The 14,506-nt window shown below is 48.8% G+C and overlaps 7 protein-coding genes across 7 annotated transcripts; 4 read left to right on the plus strand and 3 right to left on the minus strand.

The window, feature by feature from the left end:
- Positions 1-343: 343 nt before the first annotated feature.
- On the plus strand, positions 344-1,104 carry EYB26_002275 (uncharacterized protein; the record flags this gene model as incomplete). The annotated part of the gene is made up of 4 exons (XM_054261580.1): positions 344-523; positions 620-637; positions 704-738; positions 927-1,104. The coding sequence occupies 4 exons, from the start codon at positions 344-346 to the stop codon at positions 1,102-1,104; spliced, it is 411 nt and encodes a 136-aa protein (XP_054117555.1).
- A 107-nt stretch (positions 1,105-1,211) lies between these two features.
- On the plus strand, positions 1,212-3,350 carry EYB26_002276 (uncharacterized protein; the record flags this gene model as incomplete). The annotated part of the gene is made up of 3 exons (XM_054261581.1): positions 1,212-1,534; positions 1,604-2,012; positions 2,076-3,350. The coding sequence occupies 3 exons, from the start codon at positions 1,212-1,214 to the stop codon at positions 3,348-3,350; spliced, it is 2,007 nt and encodes a 668-aa protein (XP_054117556.1).
- A 1,237-nt stretch (positions 3,351-4,587) lies between these two features.
- EYB26_002277 (uncharacterized protein) lies at positions 4,588-4,968 on the minus strand (the record flags this gene model as incomplete). Its single annotated transcript, XM_054261582.1, has 1 exon — positions 4,588-4,968. The coding sequence occupies one exon, from the start codon at positions 4,966-4,968 to the stop codon at positions 4,588-4,590; it is 381 nt and encodes a 126-aa protein (XP_054117557.1).
- A 2,126-nt stretch (positions 4,969-7,094) lies between these two features.
- EYB26_002278 (uncharacterized protein) lies at positions 7,095-7,469 on the plus strand (the record flags this gene model as incomplete). The annotated part of the gene is made up of 1 exon (XM_054261583.1): positions 7,095-7,469. The coding sequence occupies one exon, from the start codon at positions 7,095-7,097 to the stop codon at positions 7,467-7,469; it is 375 nt and encodes a 124-aa protein (XP_054117558.1).
- A 908-nt stretch (positions 7,470-8,377) lies between these two features.
- Positions 8,378-9,015, plus strand: EYB26_002279 (uncharacterized protein; the record flags this gene model as incomplete). Its single annotated transcript, XM_054261584.1, has 2 exons — positions 8,378-8,504; positions 8,564-9,015. 2 exons carry the CDS (start codon positions 8,378-8,380, stop codon positions 9,013-9,015), a joined length of 579 nt encoding a protein of 192 aa, XP_054117559.1.
- Positions 9,016-9,088: 73 nt separating this feature from the next.
- Positions 9,089-10,915, minus strand: EYB26_002280 (uncharacterized protein; the record flags this gene model as incomplete). The annotated part of the gene is made up of 3 exons (XM_054261585.1): positions 9,089-10,613; positions 10,672-10,703; positions 10,877-10,915. The coding sequence occupies 3 exons, from the start codon at positions 10,913-10,915 to the stop codon at positions 9,089-9,091; spliced, it is 1,596 nt and encodes a 531-aa protein (XP_054117560.1).
- Positions 10,916-11,914: 999 nt separating this feature from the next.
- EYB26_002281 (uncharacterized protein) lies at positions 11,915-14,506 on the minus strand (the record flags this gene model as incomplete). Its single annotated transcript, XM_054261586.1, has 4 exons — positions 11,915-12,056; positions 12,113-13,107; positions 13,159-14,303; positions 14,371-14,506. The coding sequence occupies 4 exons, from the start codon at positions 14,504-14,506 to the stop codon at positions 11,915-11,917; spliced, it is 2,418 nt and encodes an 805-aa protein (XP_054117561.1).

A 14,506-nucleotide genomic window follows, 5' to 3' on the forward strand; every position in this document is an offset into this window, starting at 1 on the left:
TCCGGGCAGTCGTTTCTGCTTGAACCATGCCATCAAAGGCTAGAAGATATCAATCACTTGTATTCTAGCATATAATTCATGCACAATCTATTATGCGCAATTGGCCATCAACTCAAGAGGGGCTAGCCATTCATTGTATCAATCATGGCCTTTCTTTCTCACGAGCTTCCAGTGCGATGCCGATGGCTCTTAAAGAAACCACAATCGACTGCGCTACACATCAATATAATTTTAAAGACACAATAGACTAAATAAATGCCCATTGTAGGATAACAAACGGTGTATGCCAAATTCCAAGAAGTGGAAAGAGGCGGACAACAAATAAGAGTTGTCGGCGACCAGCATGGCACCCGTTTTTTCGCTTGAGAGTGAAACCTCTCTTCGCACCCACCCGATTCCCCCAACTCCTCTTTCCCAACTAGCAGTCAACCCTCTTCTTCTACCACCACATCCTATCCTTTCGACATCTACTCTGATATCAGTTCTTTCAAACAATGAAAGTTGCTTTGCTCACTGCAATCCGGTATGTATCCCTATTGTATCCTGCCCATCTTGCTCGCCCATCATACTTCGGTTGGTTACGTACGGCCTCAGCTAATTAGAGATTCCTGCGTCGCAGAACCAGATCATCCCCCTAGTCATCACAGCCCATCCCGGTCGTCTTCGTTTGATTACGGTCATCATATCGAAGCCTCTACGCTAGGCGACTATCATCAATCCCAAAACTGTTACGGAGAAGTATGTTTGTTCCCAATCTGTGCTTCCGCCTAATCCCAGGTCCTGATCCGTCTCGGGTTTGCCTGGGTCGGGGCCATGCCTCTCTTTTCACCATCCATCGAACTACAGATTTCACATAATCTAAAGGCTGCGAATTACAATTCTTGAAATCATAGGACTCTGATGCTAATATTTCTCATTCATGATAGTTCGGCATCCTTTCGACGCACCGAATTTTCCATCGTCTTCCACCCCCACTCCCATCGCACCTCCGGTCTTGAGACAATTCACCCGAACCATCCATATCAATCCATCTGGCGATCTTGGAGAGGTATCTCTGGATTTTCTAGAAGGCTTGATCGGTTGCAGAAAGGCAACCCATTCTAACTGCGAGCTTGCGTCTCTCTTTCTCTCACGTAACTAATAGCCTGTAGAAGAAGAGCAAGGCGCGCAAGGCGCCCCCGGGCAGATCACAACCCTATCACTTCTCAGCGATGACTGCCACCTCAACACGGGATCACCAAGCTGCAGAGGGCCTTGCAAGCCTGGGAAATAACTTTGGTGACATGGATCGGTATCAAGGTGATGTGACTCCTCAACAGCACTCCCCGGGTGCTGCACCCAAGAACGTCGCATTTGAGCTTCTCCTCGATGAGAACTCTAAGATTCGAGCTAGAATTCCAATGCGAGTTCAGATCTTCCCTCATGATACAACCGACTCCATTGTGACCACGGTCAAAAACTTTTATGGTATATATGATGGTGTCGCTAGTGGTGTGAGTTTTGAAGATGAGCACGGCACGACCCTCATTGCGAGGTATGAAAATTTGAGAAACAACATGACTGTCTATGTTCGAGTGATTCCTGTGCATAGCTATGCTGATAGCTATGAGACACATTATCACGGTATGTCTCCAATGGATGGTCGCAAGCGCCCGAGTCTTGGAGAACCCTTTCAAATGATTCCTACTACAAGCCAAGGACAACATTATGGCCCCTCGTCATCACGCCCATTATCTCGCACTCGACGACCGAGCACTTCTCCCTCTGGTAGAGGTCGACGCAGTGCCTCACAGCACAAAGGCTCTTCAAGGAACGGTATTAAGAGTCGAGGGTCTAGTGCCCATGGCAGTTTCGCCGAAGATCCAATTTCTGGATATAGCGACAGCGAGGGCGGTCACGGTTCTATCAGTGGCTCTAGAAAGGCTCGGAGTGAACAATTCGCAAGCTCCGAGATCAGTATGGACAATATTGTTCAAGAAAGCCGTCGCAAAAAGCCCAAGTTTGAGAGCTCGGTATGGCTATCGATGCTTCGGGTCTTCTAACTTGATTATACTGATGAAATCTGTTCTTTATAGGAATTGCCTCTTTTCGCACCTCCACAAGTTCCATTGACTACCTCGACATCCTCGATCTCTCCACAGCGACGATCGACTGGTAACGATGGCGAACCGTCCCCATTCGCCCGGCCTACACACCGTCCTCTGAATAACCGACCCCCGTTACCGTCTCCTCGGAGTTATGGTTACAGTGAGCATGGCTATGGAAATGGTTCCACAAAATCCTCCTATTATTCCAATGCAATCTTTCCGGACAATGGGCATCGCTCGCGCCTTTCTGGCGGCTCGGTTCCAGGTTCTGGAAGTAGACAGACGGTATCTGGAATCCTACCAACGCCAGACCCGACTATTGCCAGCTGCATATCAGACGAGGACGTTGCAATGCAATTGATTCGTCTCGGAGACGCATCAAACTTTTCTCATGGCCGCAATTCTACTTCAACATTGGATGATGCCTTCAGCGGTGCAGCCGACGCCTCTTCCTCAACAGGCGCAACAAGTGATGGGGAATTCAGCGAGAATGAAGATGACAATGAGCTCCCACCCCGATCGAGGCAGCGCGTGGAGTCAAGCCCACTACTTCCACCTGGTCATATCAAACAAAGCTACAAGGGATTGGACGATATACTTCCAAGCTACGACAGCACCGAGGTCAGCGCTGATGAAGGTGAAGAATATCATCAAACTAGCGACTTGGTCCTTGACGAGTACCATGGTGACGATTACGATGAGGTCGATGCGCTCCGCGCAAAGAAGCAGAAAGTCAAGTCGGATAGCGTTTCCTCAAGCAAGAACCGCGCTATGAAATCTGCTCCTGCAAAATCTGCAAAGAATGGAAAAGCCCGAGCGGTTCCTGTTGCTCGCAAATCTAAATCAGTTCTTCCATCGGCAAGTGGAGTGAAGATGGAGGCACCAACACAAATCCTCAGTCCTGCGCCGTCACGAAAGACATCTGGGTCCGGTGTCAACTTCCAGCATCAACTTGCTGCAGATGAAGAAGATCTATCTACAAAGCCTCGCTGTCAGCGTTGCCGCAAGAGCAAGAAGGGATGTGACCGTCAACGACCATGTGGTAGGTGTAAAGACGCAGGAATCGGTCTGGAAGGTTGCATCAGCGAAGATGAAGGAAATGGACGGAAAGGCCGCTATGGCCGACATATGGGTGTTCCCATCAAGAAGACTTCGGAGCCTGGAGCAACGTTTGATGCGATGGGATTGTCAACCCCAGCAACTCCTGTAGAATCTATCGTCGCAAGTGCCTCGGGCGACAAAAACAAAAAGCGCAAACGGTAATCATACTTCTATTGGACACTGATTTGACCTTTTTCTATTGTTCCAAATCGATTACTACGAGGAGTTGAGCGTCTTTTTTTCATTAGACTTGATTCACTGTACCCTACATTACCATTCACGGCCCAGCATATTCTTCCGGCAATCCTACCGAGGTATTGCATCCAATCATTCCGCATTGCATTCAACTGGTTTTCTTGTTATTCCTGACGGCTTCGTTTTCTCGCTCATCCGAATACCACTCATTTGACTCATCTTATGGCTTGACTTCTGCCTATTGAGCTTCTGGCTACGGCCTTTATCACATTCCTACTCATTCCTTTAATTTTCTCTGTGATTATTTCCAGCGACGGCAATGGCCAATGCTGTCTCACTTTGACTATATACATTGGCGTTACATGTTCTGTTTCGACTTGCTGTGACTTTTATCTGCACTTAGTGTTGATCTTGGTAGCCCTTTTTGTGGATGTTCCTTTCTTTTTAGTCATTTTTCTTTCTTATATTGACCTCTTTTTATGCTAGCTATTGCAGTTCATATTTTTCCTAGGGATGTCATCGACCACTGTGCAAATCAATGCCTTGTTTGCATCAGGGGTAGGCCATGTTCATGGTCTGAGTAGAGGACGGTCCGGTCGCATCAGTATTTACATCTATCCAAGTGCTACTCCTCTTCATCTCTGTGTTTTATATGTTACTAGCTCAATATATGATTGATATCTATGACTTCCTTGTGGCTGTAGGCATTGGTTCAATATTGTGGTGCGCCATGCAAAATGGTGATGTGACCTCTGGAGCATTGAAGGATATCTAAGAGGGAGTCGATCTATTCTCCCCAAATGTTTCAGATTCCTCAACGATACTCCTATGATCAAAATCTATAACCACCATATACCCATCTGTAAGAAATACATGCCATGCCATTACCATTATAAAATCCCAAATAACTCTAGGACAAACTATCGCCTGAAATCGATGGTAGTTGAAATCGATCTGTGATTGGCCCGAAGCTAAAGGAACCCCGCGAAGACGCCATTCCAAAAATAGACTAGCCGCAAATTATTTGATAAGGCACGCTATCGCCGCGCAGTTTCAGACATTTTATTTCTTCAAAGCATTTCTGTAAGAGTGCATACCTGCACTTTCATGAACCTTATTACTCTCATTTCCGATATCATTAAATCCACACCTCCAAAACAGATTTGTTACCTCGAAAATTTTTGCCTGCGCTTGCTACATCTTATTAGACTGATAGCTTTGTGAGCCACAAATTCAGACGTCCTCTGGCCGAGATGCCTCCCAAAGCAGCCGGACGCGGCGCAGCCAGACGGCCAGGCGAGCGAGAAACGGCGCCTGCGAACTCTACAGAAGTAGCCTCCTCGTCGACGACACCCTCCACACGGCCACCCGTCCAACGATTACAATCTCTGAACAGAAGAACACCCGGAGGAAGCATAGGACCTAGAGGAGGATCGCTCTCACGCGATGAGCTAGGTGGGCCAACTAAACCGGCTCTCAAATTCGCACCACGATCAGCCAACCGTCGTACAAAAGAAGAGCGAGATGCTATACTGGAACTGGAAGCAGAGAGAAACCGACAGCGGTTGTCAGAAGCCGAAGCCATACAACGGGCGCGACTCGGAAATGCTCCCAGGGCACGTGGCAGGGGTGGACGAGGTGGGATGATGTTTGGTGGTCCTGGAGGATTCAAACGAGGTCGTGGTGGCCGGTTTGAGAATGATTCACGCTCTTCGCCGGCGTTGCGACATACTCTTTCGCGCTCCCATACGCCGGCTCATTGGCGAACCAATAATAATGCTGGCTATTCCTCAGACGAGGATGAGCAAGCATCTGCTCTTCGGATTAGTATCGATGAGATCAATCTGGATGAAGAGAGTGACGAGGAAGCAGAAGTTAAAAAGGATCCCAAGGGCAAAAAAGCCGCTCGAAAACTTGCGTTTCCTCTCAGAGGTCCCAGGCCTATTCGCGTGGAGCGCCATGAACATGAAGAACGGGTTGTCAGTGTCGATGTTGAAGCCAGTACTACTGCTGCGGCAGAACCAAGCCGTCAAGCCACAGAAGAGGAGGAGTCAGACAATGAATTATTCATTAGCGAAGAGCCTACCACCCCAAGAGTCAAGCGGGAGCCTGCAGATGGCGATGTGGCCATGGCGGATGTACCGCATGCCGAAGCTCGTGACGAGACGCCTCTACCTGCGCAGCGAAGAAAGGCGCGAAAGAGCGTGCTCGTCAAAGATCCCCGAAGCCTGCTACGAACAAAAGAAGAGATTGAAGAGTTTGATCGCCACAATGAAGATCTAGAGGCTTTGAGGGATATTCTGACCCCCGACGAGCCGGTTACAGTGGAGAAAACAACAACAACAACAACAACAACTACTACTACTGAAGGTGCGGGCGAAGGCGAAGAAGGCGGAGAACCAAAGGAAGAAGTGAAGGAGGAAGAGGAGCCCGCCGACAAGAATGCTGGCCGCTTATACCTGATTCAATTCCCACCATTGACGCCCAATTTGACTGTACCCGGTGCTGGACAGCCTATTGAAGTACAGGACGATATTGCTACGGAGGATGTCACAGTGGTACAAGATAATTCTCTAGGCGAGCCGGAGGTCAAGCGAGAAGAAGGTGAAGAGGAGGACCTCAAACCTGCAAAGAGACCACCCGGAAAACTCGTGACTGCGACCCAGCGTCAACTACCAGCTGGGCGGGTCGGACGATTGCATCTCCACAAGTCAGGTCGGGTCACTCTGGACTGGGGTGGGATCTCATTTGAGCTGGACAAGGGAGCCAATGTCAATTTCGTGCAGGAGGCCGTCATCGCATCTGGACCGACGATTGCGGGCGGCGAGGAGGATACGGGGGAGCGCGCGGTGTGGTCTATGGGACAGCTCAGCGAGAAGTTCATTGCCAGCCCTGAGTGGAACAAGCTGTTGTAGATAGATAGTCTCGAACAATCGAACATGTCAATGAGCACTGCATGGTTATACGTAGTAGATTTTTTCTCGACGTCATCCAATTTCCGCAGCCAGTTCCGGATTAGGTTAGTCTCAGACAGAGCGTCCAAGCAACGAACCATCCGCGCCGCTAAACTACTTATGGTTAGTCACTTCCGCGGCTGGCCCAGCTAGAGTCTAGCGTTGCCAGAAACGGCTAGTCCGGCCGGAGAGCACAGAAATCCCTGATTTTGCGTCCTGCGATAGTCGTTAGTTTTAACTTAGTTCACGGTTACTCTAGGCTCTAGCACTCTCAGGAGTCCAAGCTGGGAGCTAGGTAGCTCCACCACCTCAATGCCTTCGTTTCCTACTCTTTTCTTCTTTTCTCCTTCTTCTCTTGTTGCAGTCTTCTTTTCACGCGTCAATGCGACCGGTTCGTGTATCTTTTCTTTGCTCGCAGTGCGAGACTGATTGATTGCTTGAATGATTGTCGCCTACTCCCTACACTACGCCGACCTGTGTCATTAATCCTTACTGCGGAGAGCGAAGCAGCCTGGATCGAATCACCACTTACAAACCGACTGGGTCGACAAAAATCTCGTTCGAATTGAGTTTGTGACGACCCTGGGTATTCCACCATCATTCAGATAGTGAACGGTGTCGTCAGTCTTACCTTGCGCGGCCTCGGTGACTACCACAAAGCACTTGACGCGGACGGCTTTGCCGTGCTGTGCGTGTTCTCGCCCCGACTCTGAGATTTGCATATTCAGTATATGTGAAATAGTATATCCGACACGAAATGAAGATATCGAAACCCCTCGCCGTCCTCCTCCTCACCACCGTGGTATCTGCAGATAGTCCCACATCAAAAAGCGAACTAGGGAATACACACCATGTCGCCCAACACTCGCCTTCCGCTATGATCACACAAACAGAGCCAGCGGACTCGATACGTGCGATGGTAGAGGACTCGTTTACACATACCCATTCGTCCGATCGATGGCTGGGCCCGTTGGTTGGCCTGAAGACTTTTACGCAGGATATCGGAGCAAGAGCGACGGTTCGGGCTCCGCGGCTGAATGCTAGGAATGAGGGTGCGTTAGGGCAAGCGCCTTGGTACGGGATGGCGTTTGGACTGGCGTGTACCACGCTTGCGGCACTGATGTTGGGATGATTCACTTTTGGGACTTGACTGGGCTCGAGTCAACGGCACAGCAACGCATAGCTTTATGCCAGATCCTTTCACGACTTTCTCGCTTGACAAGTCTAATGCTTGTCACATATATACCCTAATACACGAACGACCAGATCTAATACTTTCGGCTCTTCACGATATCTCGCAATGATCTATATCGCACGCATTTCAGATGCCTCCAGTCGACGTCGACTTATACATTAATTCGATTCTTGTATCAGCATTGACGGACTTGACTCCGAATATCGTTCCTATCCGGTATACAACTCGGATAGTCTAGATGTACTTTTACCTTTGTTCCTTTCCCTATAGTTCCTATCACGCCGGCTCTCGTTTACCGATCGTGTTTGACTTTGATGTTTATACTTGGGCCAACGCCCAATATTGTATAATGTTGGATAATGTGCGTGGATTTATGTTATATACCATATGATAGACCGAGAAAGGTACGAATATATATACTTGTAATACAATATACAACAGTCATACAAGCAGCCAGAATAAATACAAACATACACAACAGAGTAAATACAATACGGCCCCAAGCTTTTAATATGGCATTCTCATTCGCCCCTCCAGGTTTCAGCCCCATTGTCATTGCCCAGCCATACGATATTCACTCATCCTCCATTCAACAACGAAACGACTCGGGGAATTATTGCTATGACAGAGTAAGAATGAAGTGAGGCCGCACGAGTCAGTCGCTGACTTCTGTGCAAAGCCTTTGTCTATTCCATCTCTTCTTCTTCGCTATTGTCGGATATGCGATGCGTCTCTTTCTCTGATTATCTGACATCCACCCACGACATCTGAATATCATCGCATACGGATCGGACTTACGATATCAGCAACAACAATATCAGCAGAGGATAGTTTTAATAAGCAAAATGGATTTAGACAGCTTCCCGATCCACGGTGAACAGCCCATCAACCTCCGCCAAGAACTGGGTATCATGTTCGGCTTCCTGGCCGCTTGCATCCTAACTGTTGCTGTATACTATATCTTCTGGCAGGGTAATCCTTCCCATCATCCATCACTATGGAACATGAAATATACTAAATGGTAGACGAAGCATCCCAACACCGCGCCGCTGCCCGCGACGAAGTCCGTCGCAAAGATCTCCGAGCCCGCGGCTTCCACCACGAACGAGGCGGATACCACGACAAAGCACTCCACCGCTACGCCAGTCGAGACCCGATTGCGCAGACACAGGGGCAAACGCTAGAATTCCTGACTGAACCGGATCAGGTCAAGAATGAGAAGCACAACCTAAACAATAATAATCATAGTGACGATGGGATTAGTGATAGTAATACCATCATTAGCAGGGAGAAGCAGGTCGACAGCGGAATGAGTGGCACAACAGCAGCTGGTACAGGATTGAGGATAAATACGCATGAACACGAGTCTCTATCTGGGAAGGGGAATTCACTCTCGGTTCAGAATGGGAGTGCGGTGAGTAATCGGACGCCATTGTCGATGATGCATGCGAGCGCTGGGCAGAGCGCGAAGGACATGTTTTGATCTTTGAACTGGTTATGAATTATGATAATGAATATCTATCTATTATATATGGCACCAACAATAGGGTATAGCTCTAGCAATAAGGCTTATCAAACCCACGACTCCATCTCACACTCCCCATTACAACAACCAACAAACTCAATCCCACTCCCATACTAACAGCAGCATACAAATATGCCCACGCAAACCGGCGTCGTTTCGACGTCCCAAGTCCAATAGAAGTCAACTCCGCAACCCAAGTGCTAACCGTCGTCGTTGTGCCGCAAAACCCGTCCATGATACCCTGCAGCACCTGACACGACACCCGGATCGAGCGCGCAGTAGCCCCCAATTCAGCAGTCACATCGGGAAAAATCGATGCTCTTGACGATGGTGCCAATGGATCAAACCCCCAGGAACCAACCCAGGCTCCGATGCCAGCTACGTGCTGCAAATCATAACACATACCCAGCACCCCTGTTCCTATGATATTAACTGCGAATGTGCCCAGGGGGAAGGCAGGGATCCGCGCATTCAATGCAAGAGACATGTAAAATCTGAACAGACATCCAAGCGGCGCAAAGACGATGGCAAACACGGCTTCGGTCCGCCATGCATTATACGGGGGCCAGATGGCCATAAACACCGATCCGAGCCAGCAACCCCAACTTAGCACAACGACAAGAGGATCAAGAACCTTGCGCGTAAACCGGAAGGGAATGGTAGGCGTCAATGGGTCAAGCGCGAGCGCAAGATGAGCACCGAGATAGAATGCGGCTAAACTCATAGATACAGTGATAGCGAGCACTGCGACAACAGCCATGAAACTATCCCCTCTTGCGCGACTAGCGACCAAACTACCAGTAGGAGACGAAACAGATGAATCCGCGAGATCGTTAGACAACGCCAAAAATACATCGCGCATGAAGCTTGAAAAACTCGTAAACGAGCCACAGAACCCCGTCGTTAAGCCAATGTAGAGTGGAATTGATTTCTTAACGGTCTTGTGCCTTTTGAGCCATCGTTCCTGCGCGCTGGCTGTAGAAGATTTTCTGCGTGGCTGCTGGTACGACTTTGTAGCGTCTTCTGCAGGCAGACCCCATTCTTCGCGGAATATATTTCGATCCTCGATGAAAAACCCCATGAGGATGCATCCGCCTACATTCGCCCATACCACACCTGTAAGAACAGGAGCACCGGGATATATCGTTAAAGCCTGCACGCCCAGTCGCGCGAGCGTTCCCCAGATCGCGAAGAATATCAGATATGAAATTGTATATATTCTCGTAGCCCATGCTGATAGACCCTCCGCTGCTGCTGGGGGTGGAGCTGGTTGTTCATGTCGCTCGACTGGCGGCTCAGACGTGATTTCTGCGAGTGGTATGCCCTCATCATCGTAACGCTCCTCTTCTCGCTCCTCTCGCTCCTCTTCCTCGTCTCTGATTCTTTCGCGTCGTTTTTGTTCTTCTTGTTCTTCTTGTTCGTCGCGGTGCTCGACGGGTTGTTCTGCGGCGATCTCTGAGAGCGGCGCGACGGCGTTTTCTTCGTCCGGTGCCTTGTCAGGGTCGTTTATTATGTCTCGCGATGAACGCGACATCATGCTCTCTCTTTTGGGGTATCTGATCATTCCAAAAGTTAGTTTTTGCTCTGCTCCATTCTAAACTCGGCGCATGGTACCGTTTCAGAGCTCCCCTCTCAGTTCCTTGACTCTGTACAGAACGAAATACGAGCCAGTCCGAGAGTCTATAAGTTTGTCATAAAAAGTAGGCGTCGCATGAACTATACTGCAAAGATAGTATGTCTTGTTCTTGTCATAACCATTTTTTGATGCGGTGCGTTGAGATCTTGAGGTAGGATGGGATAATTCTTTCTTGGGACTAACAAGATCGGCAGGATATCCGACTGTAACTACGATCAACATAATCTTAGGACACTAATGTACATGTACACTACAAAAATTATTGAAAAAGAGTCACATCCCCCATTTTTTTTTTTTTTTTTTTTTTGTTATTTGTTCTCAAGACTATAGTACAGATACCATCAAACTGCAAACTTGCGATGCATATAATCAAAAATCGATCAATTAAATTCCAATCAAATAATAACGCAAAACAACAAGCCAAATAAATCAACAAGCCAACGCATATACTTCAGCAGTGCTAACAACAAAACTGAGAGGAGACTAGTGCCTGGATCGAATCATCCGAAGCAATGCATAAACATCATCTAACGCGATAAAGATCAATAGAACAAGTCAAAACAATATGCAGCAAAAACAATCAAGGTATCAAGTCAGGTTCGGCGATGAAGAAGATCAAACAACAAACAGTAATAATAATATTAAATGGCAGAGCCGGAATCGAAGAAACACACAGGACCAGCCGAGTGTAGACAATTGTTGCCTTCGCTAACCATCAAAAACCGAGAAGACGCACTGACCGGACTCCTGTGAGCTCTTATGAAGACAACCAAATTGAGACCCAAACTGAACGCAGGAAAATGCAAAAAGGTAAAGGGGAATAAAGAGAGGTAAGAATGCCGAAAAGGCGAATGCTAGCTAGAGGACCAACAGTGTCGTAATCACAAAGACACTATGCCGCCCCCTTGCCAGTCCACTGTCCAGTCCGATGCCGTATTTCAATTTTGACCAATGACCCAAATAAAACCAAACGATGTATCAACGAGAGTAATGAACCAAAGACGTGAAGTTGCAATGGTTCGATGCGAGTCCAGTGACGAGGGTCACATCGTCTTTGGATTTCTCCACGTGTTTCCCAACGCCCCGATACCAAAACTAATGACAAAAAGCATTATAACTGTTAAAGAATATAACGGTTATCAAGGCGAAGCGAATGATTAACAAAGGAAAGGATCGTCTATCGTAGCGTTTGCTGATAGACGGAAACTAAGCGATCGTAGCTTAGTATGCGGTGCCCACGCTGGCAAGGCTCTTGGTAGGCATGGGATGCAATGGTTGGTCTTTCGCGACCTGCAAAGAATCTTCGTAGCCAACCAAAGCCTGTGCGTGAAGCTTGAAGGATTCGCCCATGAGCTTGGTGAGTCTGTGAATTGTTAGTTTATCGAACGAGAAGAGCAATCAAAGGGAAGAAGAACATACCCCCAAACAACAACACCATCAAGGATGTTACCCCAGACACGTGCAACGGTGGAGCTCAATTTGCCAAATGCATCAATGGCATCATCGTCGAATAGATTGCGAACCTTGCTGTAGATGGCAATCTCGGCTTCCGTGGCTGGCTCCTCGTCATGTTCCAGGCGATAGAGCCACAGGCTGAGGATGACCATAAGATCCAAGCCACAAAGAGGGTGCTCGACGCTCCAGTTGGTAGCAGACGTCTTGGCGACCCAGTTGATGCCTTGAACAGCAGCAATCTCAATGCACTCGAAGCATTGTTGGATGACATTGTTCATCTCGGGAGACCGCTTGACCTTGTCGCGAGCAACCGTCATAGCAGCAGCGACCTCGTACGAGGAGTGGTAGCGGAGAGCTTCCTGAACGGACTTGAGGTCCACTGCCAACCGAGCACGGGTGTTGCGGTAAATGGCCATGGAGTTGAAGATCAAAGGATGACCCTTTTGAGGCGTGCTCAAGGGGACCACAATGGTCTCGGGTTCACACAGCTCAAGAGAGTTCTCCCAAGTCTCCAGGGCGAGGCGGAGCTTGTACTCGGTCACTACATCCTGAAGAGCCTCAAAACTGCGCTTGTGACTCCAGACTTGAAGGAAGAGGGCATTGATCATGACTCGAGTAGCAAAGGCACTATATCTTGTCTGTTCACCCTGGAACAATCGATCATGTGCTTCCCGAATGTTGACGGGGATGACAGTGCTCAACGCGCGGTGCCAGGAGTCCTCGTCGGTCACATCAAGACTCCACAGCGACTCTGAAGAGGGCAATTCCAAGCTATCAAGTTCATCCAAGCTCATGGCGGGAGTATGGTTGAAAGTCAAAGTAAGCATGCCGAAGAAGATGTAGACGGCGTAGTACGTCCGACGGCAAGACTCGTCCTCAATCCACTGATCATGAGAGGGTAGCCGACCTTCACGAGCCTCAGTGCGGAGCTTCAATTGGTAGCGATTTCCAGCAACCATCTATAATAGTTAGTATCACGCAAAACCCAAGTATGGAACACAAGGACTTACATTAGCGAGCAAACTCTTGATTGAGCAAGTCCATTCAAGACCCTTTGGATCTCCACTCCAGCTCTCAAAAATCATGTTCAGTAAAGTACTTTGCATAGCCCACAGAGGGCATTTTCGCGAGTCAAAGTTGTCTTTTTGCTGAAGGAACTGGTTAACGAGGACCTTGGATCCGACGTGTAGCATGAATGCATGCTCCCGCTCAAACGTGTAAAGAGCACCGATGGAAAGTACGGCCAGGAGAAGAGGGGGCGAGGCTTCCGTAGGCTTGAATGAGCCCTGATGCAAGAATGGAAGGTGGTGATGGTAAAGGTTGAAGTAAGTCGAAAGATACTTGTTCAACGATGCTGTGGAGGGAAGCTGGAAGCCTTCTGGTAGAGCCGAAAGGGTGTCGGAATTCTTGACATTTTCCACAATACGTTGTCTCTCCATCTCATTCACAAGTTGAGGGGCCTTTGGTAGAGTAAGCGCTTGACTGGGGCCAGGAGAGCGACGGTAATTGACTGGGCTGACAGGGCCGGTCATTGAGGGGTAAGGCGACAGCGCATTGGGAGTAGAATTGCCAGACATGGGCAATGAATCGACAAGGGAATGCAAAGAAGGCGCCAAGGTATCTCGAGCCGACATCATTGACAATTGATGACCATGCGAACCAGCATCTTGAGAACCGAAACCAGCCATATGATGCTTTGTCTCAGTGGGCGAAACCAACGAGTCCCAAGGCATCTGAGGAAGCGTTGCGTTTCCGGACAGGTAAGAGGCATGCTGATCGAGAAGAGATCCACGATTAGGCGAGAACGAGCGATCGGAGCCAGTGCGGTCTTGCACATGACCAGTAGCGGCAGCAGCGGCCTTATGTTGGAAATCGGTCATCAACATGGCTGCTGTTTCAAGGTCGACCATACCATCACTGCTTGCCTCGATTTGCTCTAAAGTGGCAGGATCAATAGTAATAGAGGGTTTGGGAGGGGCGGCGGTAGTAGGAGGGCTCTTTTGAGTACCTGCGTTACCACCACGTCTGCGACCTTCGCTGACGAGAGGAATGCCTCCATCCTTGGCATGAACGGTACGGTCATGACGGAGAAGCAAATCTCGACGCACGAAGGTGCTGCGGCATTTTAAGCATTTGAATGGACGTTCCTTGGTGTCTAGAAATTCGATTGTTAGCTTATCTGAACTTTGTAGTACGCGAATGAGGAAAGGGGGGGAGCATACGGGATCGCTCGTGTCGGCTGCGATGTTCACTGCGACTGAAAGCACGATTGCAAAATTGACACTTGTATTTCTTCTCTGGAACAGAAGTCTTCTTGGCCGGGGAGGTCGAGGCCGCAGAAGGAGCCGTGGGAGCCAT

The sequence above is a fragment of the Talaromyces marneffei genome, chromosome 1, assembly GCF_009556855.1.
Source record: "Talaromyces marneffei chromosome 1, complete sequence".
In the NCBI taxonomy this organism is placed as follows: Eukaryota; Fungi; Ascomycota; class Eurotiomycetes; order Eurotiales; family Trichocomaceae; genus Talaromyces; species Talaromyces marneffei.